This window comes from Phoxinus phoxinus, assembly GCF_949152265.1.
Source record: "Phoxinus phoxinus genome assembly, chromosome: 25".
Taxonomy (NCBI): Eukaryota; Metazoa; Chordata; class Actinopteri; order Cypriniformes; family Leuciscidae; genus Phoxinus; species Phoxinus phoxinus.
The window spans coordinates 19,107,650-19,133,663 of record NC_136900.1 but is presented as its reverse complement, the minus strand read 5'-3'; the positions used below and the strand labels follow the sequence as shown (position 1 = coordinate 19,133,663).

General features: G+C 39.2%; 1 protein-coding gene across 10 annotated transcripts in view; it reads left to right on the top strand.

Moving 5' to 3' along the window:
* Positions 1 to 3,301: 3,301 nt before the first annotated feature.
* The window catches only part of cadps2 (Ca++-dependent secretion activator 2), a 134,340-nt gene continuing 111,627 nt past the window's right edge, over positions 3,302 to 26,014 (top strand). For all 10 annotated transcript variants that reach the window (XR_013796524.1, XR_013796525.1, XR_013796526.1 and 7 more), the window contains exon 1: positions 3,302 to 3,929. Coding sequence is in view for 6 of the 10 variants with exons in the window: in XM_079603803.1 (XP_079459929.1) it covers positions 3,624 to 3,929 (306 nt within the window). In the remaining 4 variants the exon portion in view is untranslated. The remainder of the gene's footprint in view (positions 3,930 to 26,014) is intronic.

Genomic DNA, 26,014 nt, shown 5'->3' with positions numbered 1-26,014 from the left:
ACTTCATACTGATTTAAAAAAAAACAATACTTCGAAAAACTGCCATCTGTATCAGTGTTAATTGAACTGAGTGGATTGTCTCGTCTCTAATTATTGAATCCCAAAATTAAATGTTTTGACAAATCTAGTCAGGGTGGCAGCCTTATCAAAGAGATTCAAGAGGCAGATTAGCTTTGATGAAATGAGGTTACAGAGAAAAACTCATCTATTTATATATGTCTGCAGTGGAGGCTGTTTGAAGATAAGTAATGCACATACACAGAAAACAGCTCTGAAAATATCTATCTTAACAAAATAATGTCTTCCCATTTTCATTAGGTTGACTGTACAATAATAAAAACATATAAGACTTTAGAACGAATGTAAAACAAAAGAGGAGGCACTAATGTATCATCTAAATGCCTGGGCAAATATTTGTTCTCAAAGTGAGGGAGTGATGAGAACTAATTCTGTAAACCACCCACATTATCAAGATTTATGCTTGGATCCTGCAGCCAATAGTTGTAATTCAAGGTCACTGTTCAGTAATGTCTGATTTAATGACAGCCTGTATGAAGGGTCTAATCTGATTATGCATTTAATACTTATTTCTTATATCTACTTAATTATGGTGCAAGGACTATTGAGTTTAACCTTTAGGAAAGTGCTGTGAGTCATCAACATCATACAATTTCTCCCTGGGTACACAGGTCAGCAAACTGAATATGAACTGTGGTTCGCTTTTATTGTTCAGATATTTTTCACATAAAATGTCCATTATTAAATTAGGTATCCATTGACACTAAGGTGCCTTTTCACTGTCCGTGACCCGTGACAAGTTTCGCTTTCGCCCCATAGTGATAGTCGTATCGTGAACTCTGAATTTATTTCTGAATCTACCTATTCATCCATGATACAGACCTGACATGCTTCTGTTGACAGCTCAAATAAAGGAGTGCAAACATGTACTTTCCTTTTATTGAAGATAATCGTCTGTTCTTTAGAAGAAGCATGTGTTTTGGGTAGGCTAAAGTTAGACAAAAGTTGGGATGCATACTGGGTGGTCAGACAATGTAAAAAATGTAAACGCACCTAAGCACAACTTAGGTCTAAAAATCCTGCGTTCACAGAGGGTGGCAACTCTGTTCAAGCCCGTGTGACTCTCCATTAGAAATGAATGACTTCTGCTTCAGTCTGTGGAAAGCAGTGAAAAGGTTGCTTTAGTCAGGGCTCGCCGTCAGCAGAAGGTGAGTGACCGTTAAACCACTGTTTAGAATAATGCGTGTCGCACTTACCTCAAATGATCTGTGATTGAAAATGGCTGTGAGGGTACATTTTGTAATGATTGTAATATTTTTCACTTTCCTATCGATCATTCACTTGATGGAAAATTTCAAAACAGGATAATCTATAATCAGTATAATGTCCCCTTCCTCTTGCAGCCAAATCTATTTTCTGATGAAGTGTTCACTGGCGAGGGTGAGACAACCAGTCACTCACGTGATCGCAGCAATAGCAAGCGACAACGATTCAATGATCCAATCAATTCCCGATGGACAAAATCAAGTCCTGCCCTACACATTTTTTCTTATTTGAGAAGCCGTTTCACTCGGATATACGTCACTCACAAAATGGAAGAAAATACTATCCCTTCATCCCAATGTCCATATCCATTCTAAATAGTATGTGAGATTAGAATAAGCATGTCCCAAAGCATAGTAAGTTGAAAAAAGTATGTCAAAAGTCCCCGGATGATCTACTATTTGCGGTAGATTTTTGAAGTGTGGATCGTGCTCACTATAAAGGCTAATACACTCCGCTTTGGAGGAGGATTCGGTTAAAGCCTGTTTTATGCTTCTGCGTCGAATAGACGGCGTACCCCCGCAGACCCTTCGGCGTCGACGCGAACCCCTCTCCGCCCCCTCCGCCGTAGCTCGACGTGCACCTCCAAAAAATCGTAACTACGCGTCGAGGCGACGCAGACCACAAGGGCTGTGACTGGTCAGATTATACATAATTTCCGGAGTGTAGTTTTTCCGGTTTCCCCCTCCCGCTATAGCGCCATTTTTAAAGTGACCACTGCACTGTTTGTGTTCAACGATGGATCAAGTTGAGGAACGTTTGATCGAGGAAGTACGAAAGTACGACCATCTGTACAATTCCTCTTCGAACCCCACCCCCCCCAGCGTTCTGGCGGTGAAATGCACCGCGATGCAACACAACCCGACGTAGAACCATAAAACGTCCACGACGCCGTAGGAGTGACGGCGTAGCTACGGCGTGGAGTTGACGCAGAAGCATAAAACAGGCTTAAGAACAAACACGAGTAAAAAGTGTTTAAAAACGACAAAACATGGCGGATGTGTGTGACCGATGGTGAGATGTTTAGATAGGTTTAACCTGATAAAAAATATTTATTTAATATCATCCGTGTTATATTTCATTTGCAATAACAATGTGGATTTTTTTTTTTTTAAATCTTGTCAAATCTGTCAAAAAAATCAAAGCTTGTCTACTCTTTTCCTACACACTCAAAAGTATGTACTTTTTCTTCATAAAAAGAGTACATACTTTTAGGGTGTAGTATAAGTAGGCGAAGTGGGACGCAGCACATCGCTGCATCCGAAATCACATACTTCCCTACTACAGCCTGTAGTAGGCAAAAAACAGTATGTGACAAAAGAAGTACGTCCGAATTCACATACTCGTGAAAGAGTAGGTAAAAAGTACCCGGATGCATACGATGGACACTTAACTATCCCATGAGGCCGTGGAAACAGTGAAGCAAAGTAACTGACGCTGTTAGGTCACGTGATAATGACAACATGGAGAATATACGGTATACTTCCAGATTACTTTCATACTACAAACATTCATAGTACTATGTAGAACATACTTTTTAGTGGCTGTTAAGTAATCACTTTTTCAAAATAAGTACCTACTCAAGAGAGTATGCAATTTCGGGCACACACAGTGCCGACTTTGACTAAATTGATTCTTACTGTTGACAGCCAGGGCTTTTCATATTTTTTGAGTGAATTATTCACTAATTAATATCTGTATTTGGATATATGTACATACATTTTTTTTTCTACTACAATTTCACATTTTTATCTGTTCCATCTATATATTCTTTCTGCCAAAGAACAACAACAAGAAAAACAGATATGCACAATTATAGTGAGCTTGTTTGTCAGCATTGTTTGGCATGGATTTTGATAATCAAAATGAATTTATGAATATCAATGTGCTAACCAATTTATTGTGGTGTGAAATGTAACATTGACAAATCATTAAAGTTGTATCGGAATCTACAGACTGCACCTTTAAGAAGGGAACCTCCCACGTGTTGCATGTTGTTCATGCCACAGGTTGCCTACCTGTCTCGCATAACTCTGCACTAACCTCCACACACTCGCGCTCTCTTCTCAAGAGGAAAAAAAAGAATGTGGCTCAATCCCGTCGTCCCCGAATCGTTCTCGGATTGACTCCGCCCTCAAAAGTCTCGCGACTGACACATTTTGTCATTCTCTCAGAAAAAAAAAAAACAGCTTTTGTGGTCGAGGTTGTCAGAAACCTCTCGGGGTTCGTAGCTTTTGCTTTTCTCACAGCTGTGAGGAGTTGTCGCCTCTTGACTGTCGACTATGCTGGACCCGTCCTCCAGCGATGAATCTGAGGGAGAACTACCACCTGAGGACGAACCGCCCGTTAAAACTGGGAAACCTGTTAAAAAGAGTACCAAACCCGAAAAGACGTCGGACGCCCCGCGTACCCAACCCAAGGAACAGGTCCCTTCTCCCGCTGAGGCGGACAAAACCGAGCAGGAGAGAATTAAGAAAGAGGAGACGGAGAGGAAAATTAAACTACAGATTTATGTGTTTGTGTTGAGATGTATCGCGTATCCATTTAACGCTAAACAGCCCACAGATATGGCTCGTCGTCAGCAGAAGGTGAGTGACCGTTAAACTAACTTACTGTTTAGATTATTTCGCGCTTGAAATTAATGCGCGCGTGCCGCACTTTACACTAACTCAATCCACTGATATTGCCGCTTCCAAACTTATGTCTTTTTACCAAAGAAGCGTACTTTTGACAGGTTTTAGAGAATATGTGTAAGTCTGACAACTGCAAATTCTTGTGCATCAGAAATATGTTTGTTTACTGACCTGTGTCAGCTATGAACTATTTGAGGATCACGCTAAATGAATTAAGCATTGATAAAATAGTGCAAGCAAAGGTTAGTATCACGCTTTAACCCTCTCTATTGCAGGCATTTTTAAGTTTTTTATATTAAGTATTAGTGTGATTTTACACTAACTGCAACATGACAATCTTTATAGAACTTACTATTATTAACCTTTTACCTTAATTCACCTGAAATGTAAATTCTAAGTTTGAAATTTTAATTATGAATAATGCATTCATAAAAGAAAATAACATGACAGCTGCAATACGCACGATATTATTCATTGCGTAAACATGGCATACCAATATGTGACTTTTTGTCATTAATGTGAGAAAAAAACGATTTAAATTGCTTTTCTGAAGGCAGTTCTCCAGAGCAAAATTGAGCAACCCTGTGCTGCTCCATGCCAGAAAAGGATCTTAAAATGACCACCAGGATGTAGTGTGAGCAAGAACAACTTTTTATTGCTTCATGGCATCTCTTCATATTTCTGTTGTCAGATTATATGCAGCATGTGCTTAAAATGTACAAAATGGATTTGTTACTTTGAGGTTACAGGGTGCAATATCACTGTAGCCTAAATACAAAAATATAATTTTGATCATTTCAGGGGCCATTTGGGGATCTCAGACTCCTTTAGATAACCTCTTGGCACCCTAACGAAAGGTCAGTTCTCCAAGGAACATGCAACTTCATGCAAGAACCCTAAAGACTGTCAATAATTCCCTCAGTAACCCCTTCAGAAGGGAAATGCTTTGAGGCACTTGAAACATATTTTGAACTTCTTGTGAACACAATATTTGAGGCACCTTCAGAAGAGCGCCTTGAGGCTCTCAAGAGGGTTCTGCCAGTGTGGAAGACTGAGGAACCCCAAATGTTGCCTCAAGTATCTTTTCATTTTTACAGTGATTGTTGCACCATGTTGCTTCAGGGGAATAAACCAGTTGTCTCGCAGATGAGATTGATAACAATAAAGATGACTTGGGAAAAAAAAAAGTTAAATGATTAGCCTACTCTTGGTCACACTGCGTCATGGTTATTTTAATAAAAAATATTATTGTGCAGAGACTGAAAATTATGTCGTTCCAAACCAATGCTTTTATTCATCTTCGGAACACAAATGAGAGAATATTAAAAACATAATTTTGACCATCCATTGAAATGAAAGTCTTGCTAATCAGCATTTTCAAGCTTTGGAACAACATGAGTCTGAGTGAATGATGACAGAATTTTCATTTTTGGGTGAAATATCCCCTTAAAGGAACACACATTATGTCCATTTTTATAAGATCCAATGTAATATAATTCAAAAGTGTCCCCATATGTCTGTGACATTTCAGCTCAAAATACCCCACAGTTCAGTAATTTTACCATACACAAAAACTGTGTTTTTTTACTTCCACCCATTTTGGGTGTTTATCTTTAAATGCAAATGAGATGCTGCTCCTCTCCCACCTTTCCAGAAGGGGGCTGTGCCAATACACCTCCTGCCTCAGACATGCAACAACAAAACAGGAGAGACATTATGGGTCCGTTTCCACAGAACACATTTTTGCATTCCAATGTCAGCAGCGGCAGATGTTGAAGTGACAGCCAGCCACTAATGCTGTCTGTCATTAAAGTTAATCAAAGAACAAAAGTAACATAGAAAATAACTCACTGCTCTTGACTAAAGAATTTGTGTAGCTTTAACAAGGATTAATCTATATTTAATTTATAATTTATGCAGAGCAGACTGTGGTAGATTTTTCCCCTACGCACTTGATCTAGGTTGAATCATGTAAATTAAAATATTATCATGTAACTGAAAATATTATACTCAGTTTGTTCACCTCTGACCGCTCAGGTTGACGCATAAGTGTATCCATTCTGACCGCATAAAATGCCTAAGAATTATAGTTACCTGACCGCAATCTAACCCCGTCTAAGAGTCTCACAAAGAGTCGAACGGCGTCTCGTTCCGTTCGAACACTATCACTTGGGAATAAGGTCTCTAGTGTTCTTAACCCGCTCCACACTATCACAACAATGCGTCGTTGTGTCTAAAAATGCGAAACGTGGGCAGTTTGAAAATGCAAGGTGTGCGTTTTTTAAAAGTTTAACTTGAGCTCTGCATTTTTAAAACCCTGTTTCCTGCGCGAGATGCTGTAAAAGATGCGAGAGGCGAGCGCAAAGGTCAAACGCATCCGTCTAACACATTTAGAAAGGCAATGGAAAAACTAATTTCTGTGTTCATTGATACAGTCATTAACAGAACATTTAGATTGTTTATCATGTAGCTGAGGACCTAGCGAGGAGATGAACATGACGGACTGTGAAGGGCTCACTCAGGGAAGCATCTAAGCTAGGGCAGATTCCGTCACCAGTCGTGGTTGGGGCCTGTTCCATTGTGACGTCAAAATGTATTGAAACGCGAACTCATTTTGAGACACTGTATGATTTATGGGTGGATTTTTATTTTTTTATCATTATAGCGTGGTTGTGTACATGGCCAACTCACATTTTTGTTCAAACACTGTGTAAAAGTGAATTTTTGCATAATAGGTCCACTAATTAAATATGTGAACAAGCTTTAATGTAACCTATATCGTTGAACAGCAGCTTTGTTTTGAAATTGTTTCTCTCCTCTTGGTGTAATGTAGAATCACTTATGAGAACAAGCACAGATGCTATTTTTACCAGCACACTCCCACTACCTCTAACATACAGCTTTTGGACTCGTCCTATTAGTGTTTTTAGATTCTGTATAATCCATGTACACTTCTAAAGCTGGAAATATGAGCAACTGTTATAAAAAAAGGACTGATACCAGTTATCAGCTCTGCACCTTTGGGACCTGTAAATTACATTCCTATTCCTGGTGCTAATCTTAACTTTTCAGAAATACGTCTGAATCTTAATTTTATGCGTAAACTACCCTCCCACAAACCTTAAATTATCATGTGTTCTTGGTGGATTGTCGAGGAGAATTGTACCTGAGAAAGTCATCAAAACAGTGTTGATTGGCTGATGGCACCATAAGCGACTATCCTGAACTAGGGCAAGGGCAGCAGACAGGTAAAATATAAGTGACATCTTCTACAATATAACGAAATATTTGCATCCGATATTAAATCCATTTAAATTGGCCATCAATGAGGGTTACTTTTTTTTTTTTTTTTTTGCAGCCAGACAGTGTAGTTGTCTTAGTAATGGGGTCATGCTAGTAAAAACCAGCCAAACCTTAACACCTTAGTGACTATTTAGAAAGGCACTTGCCATGGATCCTGGTATAGTGGCTTACATAATTATTATTATGTAAACCACACAACTACAACACATAAATACCACCTTGTCAATTAAGTGTATCTTGGATCCTCTTCACATTAAACAAATGCACATACAAATAGTAAAGGAAGAATCTCTGGAGCCCTACTGACAAGTGTACATGTTTTTTTTACTTGTATATGTCCAAATCTTTTTTATTTGCCAATGACCATACAGAATAGTACATCGATGACAAGTTAAACAGTAAGACATTGTCCGTTAATAATCCCTTCCATGATCCATTGGACAAGAAACAAGCAAACGAAAAAAAAAAAAAAAAGATAAATAAAATAGATCAAGTAGAAAAAAAGTTCCTTCTAATAGCTGACAAATATTATTCATTGTCAGTTACCAGTGAGCAAGGTAGTTCAAAAAGTTGCAGGCGGCGCTCCTGTATGGGAAATTTTTTGTCAATTGAGCATTGGTTAAGACGAGTGCTCTGAATAGTATTTTAGACTGTAGTAAACCATGGCATAAATGGAAGAGGAATGTACCTGGTTCAAGATGTTATGCCATAGATCCTCTGAGATAGCAAGTCCTAGGTCACGCTCCCAAGTATCTTGGGTATCTAAAATTGTCAGTATGGTCCGATTTATTAAATTATATATGACAGAGATTAGATTCCTATGGTTGACATTTCAAAGCAAGAATGTGTTCCATGTGTGTTACCGAGGGATGATTAGGAAAGTGAGGGAACTGCTTCTGTATGAAACATCTAATTTGGAAGAACTGAAATAAGTGATGATTGGGTAGGTTATATTTTTTTAGATTAGAAGTAAAAAGATGCAAATACTCCCTTTTCGAAGAGGTCAATAATCTTGAGAAGACCATTAGATGACCAAAGGTGAAATGCATGGTCTGAACTGGATGGGGGAAGAGTAATTGTTAAAGATAGGCACGTGAATAGAGACTATGTAAACCATAATGTTTCTTAAATTGAACCCAGATTTTGAGGGAACTATTATTTGAGACTCTGCTTAGAACTAAAGGAAGTTGAGAACAAACAATAGAGAAGGTAACTTTGCTGCCTAAATGAGAAGGTAACCTTCCTGCCTTTGCAGATCTGATCAGGTGCTACTCAAGTATTCCTGCTGGCACTATTTTCTTCATGGATATGGTGCAGATTGTGAGAGAACTCCTTTACTGTGCTGCATATAATCAGCCATCTTTCACTTTTGATATTCCACTTCACATGATAAAAGAAAGTCAGTGTAAGTATGCTGCCGGTTACCCCTTTACAGTCACTAGGGATACATACACACATCTTTTGTCTTTTGAGCTGCCCAAAGTGTTTGGATGACTTTAAATGGAGTATATTCAAAAATATAATACAGTTTAAATGCATACTATATAACTCAGGATCCTGATTTAAACCAAGCAAAATTGCAGTTGAACTTGACTGTAAGAGATCACAAAAACAAGCATTTTTAACTTTTTGTGAGGAAAAGTTGTGAGTTTTTACAGACATGAGGGTGTGTGGAATTTCAGTTTAACAAAGTAAATTAAATAATACCTATTTTTTTCCCACTGAAAAATTACTCAGTCCACAGATTGCTGCAGGAATGACATATTTTTGTTGGCCAAAACCTGAATATTTTAGCATGTTTTTTATTTATTTAATTTCAATTTAATTCAATTGAATGAGATTTTTGTTAAAACAAAGCCTATAATAAGGTCTGTGGTGAACACAAGCTCAAGATATTTTTACATTTTATTCTACAACATGAAACACACCAGTAATACCCCACTCTTGATGGGGTATTGAAAAAGGCGGTTGCTAACAAGTTGCTAAATGGGACTACTGATGTTGTCTGGGACATTAAAAGTCATCACACAAGTTGAGCGACCGTGGTGTGGTTCATTTATAGTTGTTCATTTGTGAAAATTACGTATCATAAACTTTTGTTGATCTGAGAGCTTATTTTTTGCAACAATTCAAAAGCCTATGGAAAAATCCTAATGGGTTTTATGCCGAGGGAACCGGTGTCATGCTAATTTTACCTGTATGTATTTATTTATTTACTTTTTTTTGTACCTTATTTATTATTCTAAAATATCAGCCTACATACATTTTAGACAATTTGCAAAAATGCAGCTACAGTATAATGTTCACATGATGGACTCTGTTGCCTGATTTCTACCACAGCATTTCTTACTTAAAAATATGAATGAACACGAGAGCACATAAAACTTCTAATCTATCCAATGTATGTGATGCCCGTTTCAGTGCACATGTGTGGGATTCTGTCACCTTTTTTGCCCATGACTGACAAAAGGCATATTTCACTGGATGCTCACTAAAAGTGGCTTCAGCCTGTTCCCTTTATTTGTATGTAATCCAGATCACACTCATTATTTGAATGGCATAGTCTTATTGTTATTGCCACTGGCTAGTTCTGTAACCTGAAATATGGAAGGTGTAATAAAGATGCCAAGATGTGCTTCACCTGTAAATAAAACCGACATCCCCGTAGGCATTATCGCACATTACTGTCTCATTGGCAAAAATACATCGTCATTAAATCTGTTTCAAAGGTAATTCAAATTCAAATTTAATGAAGAGTGGAAGGTAAACTTGCTAATCAGATTTTGTGTACTCATTCTTAATGGATTACTCGCACGATTGAGAGAAAGCCCATCATACACTTGTTCACGGCCTTGTTAGCACATGTCAGGGATCTACTAGTAATATGCCAGTGTGGGAAATGTTTCATATAAGACTGTTGTGTAATACTTCCCCCAGATGATAAACTCAATTATTTTATGTCAGAATTGTAAGGCTAGCAAGATGTTCGATTGTAACACCACTTTTTCATGAAGAATAATAAACATCCTTGTGTTTCCGTTTAGTTTTGCAGTAAGAAAATGACCTAAAGTCCTCATTGTTAATAAATGTTGACAGTTCGAGGTGAATTGGGTGATGTGGTGAATACTAAAATACGAGAGATCCACTATATGTTGGAACTTATACAGTTAGAAACTGCAGTCAAATGTGTGATATTTAGGGGTTTCGTGCCTATACTACCCGGTTTAAGCTGCAAGCTGTGATTTCCCATGCTGTAATTCTCCATTCATTTCTTTCATCCATTCCTTAATGGATTTTATTGTTTTTTTTTAGCCATTGTATTGTTGCAAAGTCCATACAGCTCAGCTTCAGCTTGAAATATGCCCTCACATTCTCCTTCAGTAATGTGAAATTCATGGTATAATCTTTGATGACATGCTGGCTTGAATCTGAGACAGACTTCTTATTTTTTTTTCTTTTGATTTTGAGTTAAAAAAAATCTTGTTGTGTTGTGTTTTTTTTTTTTTTTTCATCACCTGTAGAGTCTTATTCATTCATTTCATTTGCTTTCCGGTTTATGATTGAACACTGCATGGCTAGAAGCAAGATTAATACACAGCGAGGAGAGGGGTTATATTGGGAAACCATTTTGTTTGTTAAAAAAACCCCCAAAAAAACTTGCATCACAATTATAAGTATATTGTGATTGTCAAAACATTTTGTGACTAAACAGAATTTTATTAAGTTTAATGACAATGTTTACATGTTACAATGACTGGTATACTACTGTTTTTATTATTGCTTGACACAAATTTCACAATTTTTAAAGTCCAATTAACGTGCTATGGTCATTAAATTACTTTCCTGAGGTAAATGTAACATTACGTGACATATTGTTCTCCAGCTGTGTGGACCTCTTTCCGCGGTTGAAAAACACTGATCGATCGATTTTATTACATTTCGGTAAGTTGAACTGTAGCTTTCAAATTACCCATTGATCATTCATGTTTATTTAGCCTACTATTAACTAAATTAGTTGTAAAGAAAAAAGAGTAACAGATGATTGGTTCACTTGAACTGAGATCTGTCAGCGATCTGTCACGTCTAGGGCTGCAACTAACGATAATTTGAATAATCGATTGATCTGTTGATTATTTTTTCGATTAATCAAAAATCGATTAAATTAAAGGGGGAAAAAGCATTAATTTCAAACCCTTTATTCAAAAACAGAACTGACAGTGCAAATTCACAGTGCAAATAAATCTTCAGAAAGTGCACAAAAAGGTTAAGAGCTGTTAAAGTAATAAAAAAATTGTTTTAAATGGACTAACACAAAAAAAATACACATGTATGCTTTACATCTGCCAAATATATAGGCTTTTTTAAAATAAAGTGTACAAAAAGAAGTTTATTTTTGTTTAAAGGGACCTGAGCTGTCAGAACAATAAATAATTTTGTAAAAAATTTTTTTTGTAAAAATACAAATCAGAAAACTTAACAGGATTTGTTTAAACGTCAGAACTTGTTCTCTACACTACACTCACAGACGCACACACTCACAGACACACACACTCACAAACTCTCACACTCGCAGACGCACACACTCACAGACGCTCACACTCACAGACGCACACACTCTCACACTCACAGACGCTCACACTCACAGACGCACACACTCTCACACTCACAGACGCACACACTCACACTCACAGACGCACACACTCTCACACTCACAGACGCACACACTCTCACACTCACAGACGCACACACTCTCACACTCACAGACGCACACACTCTCACACTCACAGACGCACACACTCTCACACTCACAGACGCACACACTCTCACACTCACAGACGCACACACTCTCACACTCACAGACGCACACACACTCACACTCACAGACGCACACACTCTCACACTCACAGACGCACACACTCTCACACTCACAGACGCACACACTCTCACACTCACAGACGCACACACTCTCACACTCACAGACGCACACACTCTCACACTCACAGACGCACACACTCTCACACTCACAGACGCACACACTCACAGACGCACACACTCACAAACTCTCACACTCAGACGCACACAATCACAAACTCTCACACTCACTGATGCACACACTCATGAACTCTCACACTCACAGATGCACACACTCACCAACTTGTGTTTTGTTTTTTTGTCAAAGATGTTATAATCTTTAACTAAATGTTTGGCATTATTTGACCAGTACATGCTCACAAAAGACAAGTCTCGCGCAGGATAATAGGTAATAATAATAGCAATAAAAATAATTATAACAGAAGATAATATCTCTAGTCTATCCTAATATTAATTATAAATACAATGTATATAAAATATAAATACAATAGAAAATAATAGAAAAAACAAATACAATGGATTGACCACCTCGTATGGTGTGTATTTTGCAGCTCATCCTTTCCGAGCAAATAGTGAAGTTTCTCCGAGTAATTTAGAGGAAAGAAGGAAAAATTCAGTGCTGCAAATTGTGGAAAAAATATTCCCCTTGTAGTGGTACTTGGGACAGACAAGAAAGTATTTGCATCTTCTGTCTATCTGATTCAAATCAGTCTGCTAATTTAGTGGTAAGAATTTAATTGTTTTTTTATATATATATACAGTATTGTTGTACATTTATCGAACTTCCATGCCTCTTATATAGTAATTATATATTACTATGTACCAATTTACTAATGCTCGGGCACACTCGGTCTCTCTTGCACGCAGACACACTCGGTCTCTCTGCGCACTCTTTGACACACTCGGTCTCTCTCTGCGCACTCTCGGACTCACTCGGTCTCTCTCGCGGAGTGTGTGGCTCGCTCGCGGAGTTCGCTTCGCTTTTGTCCAGTCCTGCGCCTCATAGCTCTGCTCCGCGCTCAACTCAAAAAATGTTATATACTCAAACATCTCTGCATCGCGCGACACAGCGAAACGATAATGAAATTCGTTGCCAACTCTTTTAATAATCGATTTTATCGATTCGTTGTTGCAGCCCTAGTCACGTCACATTTACAAGCGCCAAAACAGGGTTTATTGTTAGAATTTTGTAACCTTGTCTGTCGGTGTCATCCTCTTTGCTTCATGATTTTCTCTGCGTAAGAAAATGGATGCGTAGCGTGAGAGCGTGTCTGCCACGGTCTTGTTCATTTGCCATGTTGTTTGTGTATCTCTATGGCAAACGCTGAGCCCGTTCGGAACTACGGGAGCCCAGAGTGAAGCGTCGCCGGATGTTAAAGAGAAAACCGATTTTCATTCAAACAAATCGACGTAAACTACACATTCGAGTTAATAGATAGAAGGTTTTTTTTTTTAGTTCCGTCACAGACCTCCAAGTGAGCACCCAGGTTCATCCAACAGTGATCCGGGATCCTCATCAGGATGAGATCGACTGAGATCCAAAACTAGTTGGACAAGTGTGGAATAGAATTCGTAGACCCCATATCCATTCTGGGAGATTCCATTCAAACCTCAGACAAGAGTTTGGTGGACCTGAAGTACGTGTATTTTCATGTTCCCATCACCCCACATCACAGAAGGTTTCTTCAGTTCACTTTTTTCAGGGCAAGATGTAACGGTTCAGAGTTCCATTCGGCCTCTCTATTTCTCACACGTGTCTTCACGTTTGACTCTTTAAAGGGTTAGTTCACCCAAAAATGAAAATAATGTCATTAATGACTCACCCTCATGTCGTTCTAAGCCCGTAAGACCTCCGTTCATCTTCGGAACACAGTTTAAGATATTTTAGATTTAGTCCGAGAGCTTTCTGTCCTTCCATTGAAACTGTATATACGGTATACTGTCCATGTCCATAAAGGTAATAAAAACATCATCAAAGTAGTCCATGTGACATCAGTGGGTTAGTTAGAAGTTTTTGAAGCATCGAAAATACTTTTTGGTCCAAAAATAACACAAAATAAGACTTTATTCAGCATTGTATTCTCTCCCGGGTCTGTTGTCAATCCTTCACAGTTACGCTGATGGCGTAAGACGCTGATGACGTGTTATCTGGTGCGCCCGAGCTTCATTTATAGACTGAGGGAAACGCACGCTGTAAAAGTGTCTCATCCGCGACATGCACATTTACGCACCATTAAAAAAATGATATCCACGCAAACAATGTAGAATAGCTTGAATATAGCGTGCGTCTCCCTCAGACTGTAAACGAAGCTCGGGCGCACCAGATAACACGTCATCAGCGTCTTACGTCAGCAGCGTCACTGCGGAGTCGTGAACGCAGATTCACAACAGACCCGGGAGAGAATACAATGCTGAATAAAGTCTTATTTTGTGTTATTTTTGGACCAAAAAGTATTTTCGATGCTTCAAAAACTTCTAACTAACCCACTGATGTCACATGGACTACTTTGATGATGTTTTTATTAGCTTTATGGACATGGACAGTATACTGTATATACAGCTTCAATGGAAGGACAGAAAGCTCTCGGACTAAATCTAAAATATCTTAAACTGTGTTCCGAAGATGAACGGAGGTCTTACGGGCTTAGAACGACATGAGGGTGAGTCATTAATGACATTATTTTCATTTTTGGGTGAACTAACCCTTTAAGTAAAAGAGTGATGCACGTTCATTGCGTTTTACCGTGATGAGAGATCCGTGTCTTTATTAAACTCAACACACTACTATAATGATTTATCTGTCATCCACCCTCGATTGTTACGTTATGTTTTTATTACTTAAAGGAACACTTCACCTCTGGAAAGATGAATGTGTATTTAAAATAGGTCATTTATGTAGAAGAAATGTGAAATTATTTTTGAATTTGGAGCCTTCTAGACTGAGAAAAGCCAGAAAATGTATTTTTGGCTTATGGGGATGAAAGACATCAACTCCCAGAATGCACTTGCTTCGCTGCCCTAGGAGGCCACGCCTACCGGTAAGAGATCGCAGTAAACAACAAGGCTATGCTACTAGTGAGTCTCCGTGAGTCTGCCCAGTATTTTGATGTCGCCCAAAATGTCCAGGATTCGGCTTTTGCGTTCTTCAGTCGCCATTCATCATGTTTACTGTGACGAGCAGGAACGAGACTGACGGCCGCGGAGAACGATGCGAGCCCGGTGGCGTGATTACTGATGAGCGGCGCCGGCGCCTGTGAGACGCACCAGTCTCGTATCTCTCACGGAGGAGCGGGAATTTTCCTAGCAATGTTAAAACGCACATCAAACGATCACTTGTTTAGCGTTCATGTAAACACTACATTCAGATTCACCAATCGGAATGAATTCAGTTAGATTGAAACAAAAGGTGTGCGTGTAAACCATGAATGCGACTGCAGAAAGCAAAAGCCGAATCCTGGACATTTTGGACGATCTCGACGGCCGGACATGTCCGGGAAAAAGAGGATGGTCACCGCTACTACTCAGCTTTCTCCACAGAATAAGAAACTGTTAGCTCAGCTTCCAAATAAAGAATGGCTGACACTATATGTACATTCTGTGAGTGAGATCCCTCTATGGGCGGGTTGAAAACAGGCGGAACAGCGCCTTCTACTGGATAAATGATGAGCTAGTGTTTGTAGTCTTACCCTTATTCAAAGAAATTTGACTTCCTGCTTTTTATGACGCAAATTGACGATTTTTGCGTCATAAAAAGCAGGAAGTGGAACACTTAAATCCTTATTTCTCCCATCTCAGGGGAAAATAAGGGAATAAACCATGACCATTCGAAAATGTGACTGGGTTTCTAAAGATACAAAGTCTAATGCAAATGGGTGAAGTGTTCCTTTAAGGCCATTGCACACTGACTCCGAAATTCGCATCCGAAATTTTTGCACGTTAAAAAATAAATACGACCTCACGTTATGTCAATCACGCTTGCACACTGCCTCCGAAACTTTCGTCCGTCATAAAAAAAATCGAAACGGGTTCGATTTTCTGCGTTTTTCGCATCCGTAACAAGCAGTTTGAATGGTGTTTGAATGGTGCTTTGACAATTCAGAGCCACTGAATCACGAATACGAAAAAACGCATACGAAAATTTCTGACTCAGTGTGCAATGGCCTTTACCCCGCAGATAATGATGTGCGCAGCACTATCTGCAAACTTTACGGTTTTACAGGCCGGGATTCCGCAACTTAACCGTCATGGTGGAAAAAGTGTATCAGAGCATGTGACTGTCCGAGGTTTGTCGAGAGCTGTAGGCGGCACGAAATTTGACGGAGGCGGCCGACTCATAGTTCTCTATGCAGGAAAAACCTGGCTTCCAATATTTCTAGCATTGTGATTGCTGCACCTGGTATAGTATTTTCTCTGCTAGCGCGTAATATTTCCATGCAAACAAAATTTTGAGAAATGACTGCAGTCCAGTTTCTGTGTTTCGGTTCCAATTGATGGCTGGACGACTGGCCTCTTTTTTTTTTTTTTAAAGCATTTTATAGCATTACCCATTTTTATTTGATATGTAGGATTGTAGGTACAAGTATAAACAAGGAATGGCTACTCGTACAGTATGTTTGTACACTGCTAATATGAGTAGGAGTGTCTGCTGAATAACTAAATCTAAATGTGAATATCTGCCCACTGGGAGACTAATCTCTGTTTATGAGCCAGAGCCAGTGCCAGATTCCCTGCAGATGAGAGCTTGCTTCTGTCCTTACAAATTGTTTGCTTTCCTTTTGCTTTTCACTCTGACTGTCAAGTGGGCTGAGGCTTTTCTCTCTCGCTTTCTCCCTGCATTTCTTTCATACCTTTTTCTCTCTGCATCCCTCCTTTCTTTTTTCAGCTTTATTTTCTCATCTGTTCATTGTTTCCCATTTTTCTGAAGAGAAGCCCCATATGTTTGCGCTCATGTGCTTGCTATTATGATAGCTTATCCATTTCTTGATGGCAAACAGCAGCCTGGAAATCACACTGATGGATGTCCCACTCATCCCTACACATATGTCTAATCCCTTAGCACAGTTTTGTGCATAGTTTTGTGGTCTGTTTTCCTCTTCTGAATAGCTGTATGATTTAGTTTATGCAAGCAGACTTGCCTCTGTTTCTCTACGGGAGATGAGTTCTTGACTCTGGTGGGGGAGATTGGCAGGCGGATGCCTCGCTGGAGGCAGAGTCCCATCTTCTTTGTCACATTTCCCTTCCCTTGTCAGTTTTGCTCTCCATGAGATGCATATCTCCACACAGTGTTATGTAAGGCCATCTCCTTGCAGTGCAACGATAGGAAGTCACAGCAAGGTTCAGTGGGTGCTTACCCTGCTTTGCACTCTGCTCTACAGGGCACACTTGGGGCAAGTGTACTGTATAAAGGAAGAATTCAAACACTGACAGTCTGTGAGCAACTCACTGTTTGTGAGGAGTCTGCAGGTAGGTTATAACCTTGCAGAAGAATCGGCTTTGTGAGAATCTGTAGGGAACAGCAGGTGCATAATGAGGCGTTGTGGAGTGGCGACAACTCTGAAATACAATTGTTGTGCTCGCTGAAATCTCTTGCACAGGGTAATTACCCACCTACCCATGTAATCTCTGTCTCCTCCTGAAAAAGGTTTAGGCTCTACCAGAAGCCAAGCAGGAACTTTGCTGTGTGGTGAAAGTACCTTGGCGTTATGCAGGGCGAAGACCATCTGTCAGCTTTGCGGTCTTATCTGTACTGAGGTGCGTGGTCGAAATTAATGATTTGTTTGTCCGGTTTACAATGCTATCGGAATATCTGTATGTCATCCTCAATCCCCATTAAACCTTGGTCTATTTCTTGAAAGGTTTCACTCAGTCAGAATCTCTCTATCTAATGATGCCCATAGGGTTTGGAACATGCCAACCACGCGCTAGGGTGTTGCTTCTTATTTAGTCACAGCCAGTGGCAGCTTCGTATTTGACAAACTTTGTACTTGTGTCAGTGTTAGGTAGCGTTATATTTGGATTTGCTCAAATTTGGTTGATCTGAATATCTGTTCAAGCATCACGTCGTTATTTGCTGAAATTCTCACTTTTTGCTTTTATAAGTCTGTCTTGAGTTATTACATAGATTAAATAGTGAATAAATCATATAAACGGCTGCAGTAAAGAAGCATTAATGTCCATTTCATTTGACAAACTGCTCCCAGAACACCTGTTGTCGCAAAGCTGAAGCTTTCCTATGGTGGCCACATGCTGTACTCTGCAGTCTGGTTGTTTCTGTGCATAGAAGAACTCAATATGAATGCTGATCCGGAAGTTAGTAATTCTGTATGTCAATACGGGAACAATGGATTAAACGTAAAGATCTTACAGTATTAAAACATTAACCCGGTTTCCAGGCGTGTGTGTGTGTGTGTGTGTTTCCACTACTGTTTAAATGAAACGTGCTTGGTTCGGTAGATCCTTTTGTGTGAAATTGGGAATGACACTTTATATAAGCGATCATTCTGACTTTCATGCTTTATCCGTCAGCTTGCACTATTCTCTGATTCAATTACCGTATGTGTGTGTGTGCTACAGTACGTTTTAAACTGTTCTTTTATGAATGGTTGTGCCCATAGGTGGAAGCCAATTCACTTGCAACTTTAAAATTTTAGGGGTTGAAGGCTAATGTAAATGTTATTATTTTTAATTACTTACTTATTTGACCCAATATTTACCTTAAATTAGGCTATTAGTAGGTTTTTCTTTCAACATACAGTAAAAGTAGTCCATATGACAGATTTGTGTCTAGCCTCCATGTAGCTCTCAAATCTAATTTGTGCATGCACATATTCAAAATCTTATCTCAAAATTGCCAAATATTAGTTGATTTATTTGTCTATCAGCTTTTTCATTTGTTTACTCTGAAATATTAGTCTCGGTCTCCTGTTTCTAGCTATTTGTGAGAACATCAAAATATATATCAATTCAAAAAATCAAAAACCTTTCCTTTTCTTGTTTTTCTTTACACCTAATACAGATTTCATTGGTGATTGTAATGATGTGAAGTGGAGAGCCTTGAGTCTGTTGAGCTCAGATTAAGAGCTGGAAATTCAAGGCTTCAGAGAGGGCTTGATATGTTAGAAAAGTGTACAGATCAGGAGATTGAGGGGTTGACTCTGTCACTTTAAAGAGCGACAGAGGGTCGAGATTGCAAGGAGGAAGAAGAGCTTGTCAAGGGTCAAAAGCATAATTGCAAGCTCCTTATCTGGGTAACGGTTCTCACACTTGCCAGCATAATGCTAGAGGATGCCGGAAGCTCCCTTCTGCCTCACGTTTTGTGTGACTCAGTGCAGAATGGTACAAAAATGGGGGCTAAAAAAGGAAAGCGAGGAGGAGTGTTGAGATTGAAGAAGCGAATGCTGTTGAATGAGAGGAGGTGAATGCGAGCATTTCGCCTATAGAGGACATCTGTATGCAGATAAATGTGCTTCAGTCACCCACCTACGTACCCTTGAGAGACAGCATGCCAATATCACTTCAAACGAGGGACATTCTCTGGTGCTGCTGAGATGCTGCAAAGTAATAAGCAGAGATTTGAATGAAAATGAGTAGTGTCCCCAGCTACAATAATTACACAAGTCCCACTGGATTACCTATACAAAAAAGCCCTTAGTCAGAGTAGATGACGCACAGTATTTAATTTGACGGCAATGAAAACAAGACAGTTGGCATAGAAGTCTGGTTTGTTGTACTGTCTTATGCTTGGTCACATCTGATTTTCATAACCCTTGTTCAGCAGAACTATTGACATCCAGGTACACAACAGTACAACATGTAGATCAGACTGTACCAGACTGAAAACAAAAATCAAGGAAAAATGCCACAGCCAGAATCAACGACTTTTCTTTCTCTACCTACTAGTGTGAAAGGTACCAGAATAACAAAAAAGGAAGCATATGCCAAACTTTCTGATGGTCTACTTTAGTCATGTAGACTTGTCATGATCGCATGACGACTAGTCATGATCGCATCAGTCCAACTGACAAGCTCAGAACCTTCAGAACACCTTGTTCGCTTCCCTCAACCAGTTATGACACATTCTCAAAGCATTGGGAGGGTTCGGAAATAAGAAGGAACAGCTGAAAACATGGTGTGGGTGTGTAAACGTACACTCACACACAGCATGCAGCTCTTTATCAGCGGTGAGCAGAGAGGAGCTTTAGGGCAACGGGAGTCGTGACAGACCTGTAGGACAGTGAGATGCTCTGTGGTACCTCTCCCCTACTGCTACCCACAGCTCCTTCATTTTCCCGTGGGAAAGCACCAGTGAGATCCAAACTTGACATGAGGAATCAGTGTTTTCACCTTAGCAGATGGTGGAACGCAATAGGAAGGGACACACATTTCACAAGACTACATCTTGCCTTAAAAAAGTAACCTTCGGTTTCAGATAGACAAAATTGGTTTGACTTAATGGTAGACGTATTGACAGTGTTTGAATTTCCGGAGGAGTTTTCAAACAAGCTTCAGTGCCAGTCTGTCAACACATCATCTCCTGTCCACATCCATGTGTCAGAGTACTGTCAGACTGTTTGTCAGGATAATTTCATATGACATGACAAATTGTGAGCTATGGCAGGTAGTACATACCTGTTTAATACCTTCTCGTGGTGCTGCTTGTGAAAGGATTTTGTGTGGGCTCCTATCATTTGAGTCTGGTTCTTATTGCTGGTCTGGAGTGCTATTCTGTTTCATGTAGTGTCTCCATCAACTGCAACCTAATTGTGCCACTACTTAGATATCCTCTCATCTTTGAAAGAATAGCCATAGGGAGATGTTTTCCTTTTTTCTTTTCTTTTCCATCTTCAATATCATTCAGCCCGTCGCTTGTCTCGTCTGAATGTCTGATCTTTGTCTTTGTTCCCTGCTCTCTCTTTTTCTCTGTAAATGTCTTTAACTTTCTTTTCTTTTCTTAACTTTCAAGTCACTCCCACCTATTCTTCTGAGTTCTGTCCTACTTGAGTTCTCAACAATTGACTGTAAACTCTGTAGGAGGTCTGGAAGCTCTGTTTTTATGGTCCAATCAATAAAATGTTTCTCCCAAAATTTATTTTTTCTTGTTGAACATCGTTTCGCTTTGAAATATGTCACATTACAAAAGTTAAATGGGGTTGAGAATGCAGTTTCATGTAGGCTTTAATCACGGACAGGCCCCAAATGAAGATCTTCTTTATACAATGACAGGAAATGGCTGAATAAATAGAGAATTTCCTTCCTGACCTTAGGTCTCTTATGAAAAAGGGTTATGACTTTCACTTAGAGAACAAATGTACAGATCTTTCAGAAAGTTGGTTTGTTGCCCTCAAATATTGAGGTTTACAACACAACAAACCTGTATGTGAGGCACACTTTGGTTTGAGTGGCTATTTGGTGCCATTTTGCAATGTGTTTCCACTAATGGGCTTGAACAAAGGCTCGTGGCGGAGACAGGAGCAGCCATCAGGGTTGTTAGCTCTGCATGTTTTTCTGTGATAAATGTCTGGAGTGTTTCTTCTCCATTAGCTCCCAATCGTGCCGGTGGGAGTCACTGTCATATAGACGTTCACATACACACGTTCACTTCACACACACACTCACTCACTCTCTCTCTCTCTCTCTCTCTCTCTCTCTCTCTCTCTCTCTCTCTCTCTCTCTCTCTCTCTCTCTCTCTCTCTCTCTCTCTCTCTCTCTCTCTCTCTCTCTCTCTCTCTCTCTCTCTCTCTCTCCCCCCCTTCCTTCCCTTTTGCCTGTTGATCCGTATAGGAGTGGATATTTGTTTTCAGAAGAACTCCATCACATGCCATGAATGTGTTTCTCTAGCAAGGTCAGGTTTAACCCTCTTGTGAGTCTTTCGTAATCGATCTGATGGCAGGGTTGTAAGTTTAGATCCTAGGCTGTGTTCATAATATCATAGCCTACTACACCGTATGTTACTTTTACTATTTTTGTAAGTATACAGTATGTATACTGCACATAGTATGCATTTTTATATATATATACTGTATGGCATACCTGGATAATCGACTGAATTTGCCCAAATGTGCAGTGTACAACAGAGCTGGATGTGCTGGATACTGTAATATCAGCTGCATTAGATTGTTGAATTGTTTTTATGAATGCAAAATTTAATACATAATAAATAAGTATACATATATATTTCCAAGATGGAGGCCATTCACTGAATTAAACTTGCATATTAGGTCGTATAAGGTCAAGTGACAAGTGTAGCACAATGTTTGAAGTATTTGTCGTTTTATAACACATTTTTACATAAAAATTGTTGGCAGGATGCTGTGCAGTATGTTTTAAATTATATGCTAGTTTACTATTTTGAACATGGAGTTTATCTTTTAGCTCTAATATTACCCCTTTAATTTGATTTAATGTAAATTGTTGTTAAGTACCAGTAAGTGTTAGCCTATCTAATAATACATACTGGTGTTTCAGTGTAGAGCTGCATTATAGCATGTTTGTTGAAGGAGAGGTGAATGTGTGTTTGATTAGTAGGAGGGGTGTATGTTTTGTCAAGGCTTGGGAGGAGAGTGCCGGGTGATACCTGTTCCCTTACGGCCTTGTGGACTTGTGAAACATTTCCATCAGTGATCACTGTAAATTATGCTAGTTTTTATGATCAAGTCATCAATTTAGTTCCTTGAAGGTGTTGAAAGCAAAAATGTAAATGTAGTCATCATTAGCTCATCCATATGTCGATCCAAACCAGTATGACTTTCTTTATACTGTGGAGCACAAAAGGAGAAGTTTAGAAGACTGTTCACACTGCTCTTTACGCTATAATGGAAGTGAACTGTGAAACTGGGGCAAAATGTCAACAGTGAATAATTACTTAAAGGGTTAGTTCACCCAAAAATGAAAATAATGTCATTAATGACTCACCCTCATGTCGTTCTAAGCCCGTAAGACCTCCGTTCATCTTCGGAACACAGTTTAAGATATTTTAGATTTAGTCCGAGAGCATTCTGTCCCTCCATTGAAACTGTATATACAGTATACTGTCCATGTCCATAAAGTTAATAAAAAGATCATCAAAGTAGTCCATGTGACATCAGTGGGTTAGTTAGAAGTTTTTGAAGCATCGAAAATACTTTTTGGTCCAAAAATAACACAAAATAAGACTTTATTCAGCATTATATTCTCTCCCGGGTCTGTTGTCAATCCTTCACAGTTACGCTGATGGCGTAAGACGCTGATGACGTGTATTTCTGGTGCGCCCGAGCTTCATTTATAGTCTGAGGGAAACGCACGCTGTAAAAGTGTCTCATCCGCGACATGCACATTTACGCACCATTAAAAAAATGATATCCACGCAAACAATGTAGAATAGCTTGAATATAGCGTGCGTCTCCCTCAGACTGTAAACGAAGCTCGGGCGCACCAGATAACACGTCATCAGCGTCTTCCGTCAGCAGCGTCACTGCGGAGTCGTGAACGCAGATTCACAACAGACCCGGGAGAGAATACAATGCTGAATAAAGTCTTATTTTGTGTTATTTTTGGACCAAAAAGTATTTTCGATGCTTCAAAAACTTCTAACTAACCCACTGATGTCACATGGACTACTTTGATGATCTTTTTATTACCTTTATGGACATGGACAGTATACTGTATATACAGTTTCAATGGAGGGACAGAATGCTCTCGGACTAAATCTAAAATATCTTAAACTGTGTTCCGAAGATGAACGGAGGTCTTACGGGCTTAGAACGACATGAGGGTGAGTCATTAATGACATTATTTTCATTTTTGGGTGAACTAACCCTTTAAATTAAGGTTGTGAATCCAAAATAAATTATTTTAGTTTTAAGTGTTTTAATGTTTCATTGTAGGCTGTCAGTGTTTGCAAGAAGTGTAATAGGGATCCAGCACTTATTTATTTCAGTTACATGAGCCACTTTTATGGTGCTTTACTTCATTGCCACTTTTTTAGTTTGATATGCTTTAGTCACTGTATATTTTAGTTGTATTTGAAAAGAGCAGTATAAACATTGGTCAGAGTTTCTGCTTTTGTGTTTCGTGTAAGAAAGGAAGTCACACAGATTTTGAAACAACACAAGGGTGAATAAATTATGACAGAATTGTTAGAACTTCTAGATTCATTTTGTGCCCGCATAACAATTTTTATGATTAATACACCCTGTGTTAAATTGTATCTGCTGTAGCATTTTGACTTATTACCTTGAAATACTTGAGACATATTTCTAGTTCAAAAGTTGATATGCATTTCTTTTACTCCTCAATTAATGGTGGCAGCTATTAGTCATTTAATGATTGGGGTCTTACCCTTTGTCTGATATATAAATATATATTAAAAAAGAAAGAAAGCGGCTTGCTGTAGCTGGATTGCTGCACAGCCAGGCTGGTCCTTGGAAGCTGACTCTTGCCACGCAGTGGAAGATGTTGCCATGACGATGTGAAGGGGTTGTCATGCTCAGGGAGTGGCAAAAGCAAACCGCCTTCAATGTAAGAATGTGAGAAAGAAGAACAAAAGAAAAATTAATTAAGAATGAGAAAATGGAGACAATCTGAGTAACAGGCTTTTGATATGATAGCAAAAGAAACTAAAAGAAATTCCCAATATTGTAGTAAGTGAGCAGCTGTGTACATACTGTAAGCGTGGTGATCTTAGACCCTTCGACTTCCTTTGGGAGCATTAATGATGTTTATAAAGTACTCTTGTTGTGTTTTCTGGGTGGGTGTGTGAACTAGAGTAAACCTGAACTGTAAGGCTAAAATGATTTCGCCCACTACAGTAACCATTTGAGCTGATTTTTCACTATTAAAGCCACAAACCAATAAACTTTTCATTTCTGTCCTTGTCATTTGAATGACCTCTCCGTCAATCAGGTAGTTCTATGCTCTCTAGACTTGCGTTTGAAAAAAATGGTTACAAACTCTCTCTCCGCCTGTCTACACTTGTATTTTGAGTGTGATTCATTGGCTACTAAAGAGAGTAAATGCAATAAACACAGTTAAAAATGAATTATTAGAATGAATATTATTAAAAGTGAGATCACATTAGCAAAATTTCAGTGAAATGCAAAAAATTGGTCAATAAATGCATGGTTTATTACATGTTTATTACATATTGCTTGGTTGATTTACATGTTTAACTAGAACATAGGTGAAATCTGTGTGGTGAACTTTTGGAAAAGTTTGGAAATCTCCTATTTGTGCGGATTCCTATCGGAATGACCTGATAAATTTCGCCAAGTAGCGGTAAATGTGACCTAGGGCCCTATTTTAACGATCTAAGCGCATGGTCGTGTCTGAATCCACTTTTGCTAGTTTAACGACGGGAAAAATGGTCGGTGCATGATGTTCATGGTCTAAAATGGTTGTGCCTATTCTCTTAATGAGTAATGTGTGTGTTTTGGGCATTACGTGAAATAAACCAACCAGAGTCTCATCTCTCATTCCCTTTAAAAGCCAGTTGCGCTCGCACCATGGTGGATTGCGATTTACATGGCGGAATTTGCAAGTGGAAAGGCTGAACGCGTCTCCAGAGCGCAAATGGATCTGGGCGTGTGCAAGGTTAAAACGTGCAAGCAGACCATCTATGGGAAAGGCCGGATTCCACCATATCTTTATGTACACAATATTAATCTTTTACATTGTAATCCTTTTATTTTTTATATTTGGCAGGTTTGTGTGATGCTGTGCGTCCCTGTGTGTGAAATAAGCAGCGTGCATGTGCGTTGTGGACCCGCCTATAGGCGCATATTACCAACACGCTCTTTAAATAACAAAAAAATGCAATTGCTATTTAAATAACGTGGCGCAGGACGTGAAAATGATAACTGCGTCGGGCTTAAACTAGCAAAAAACACTTA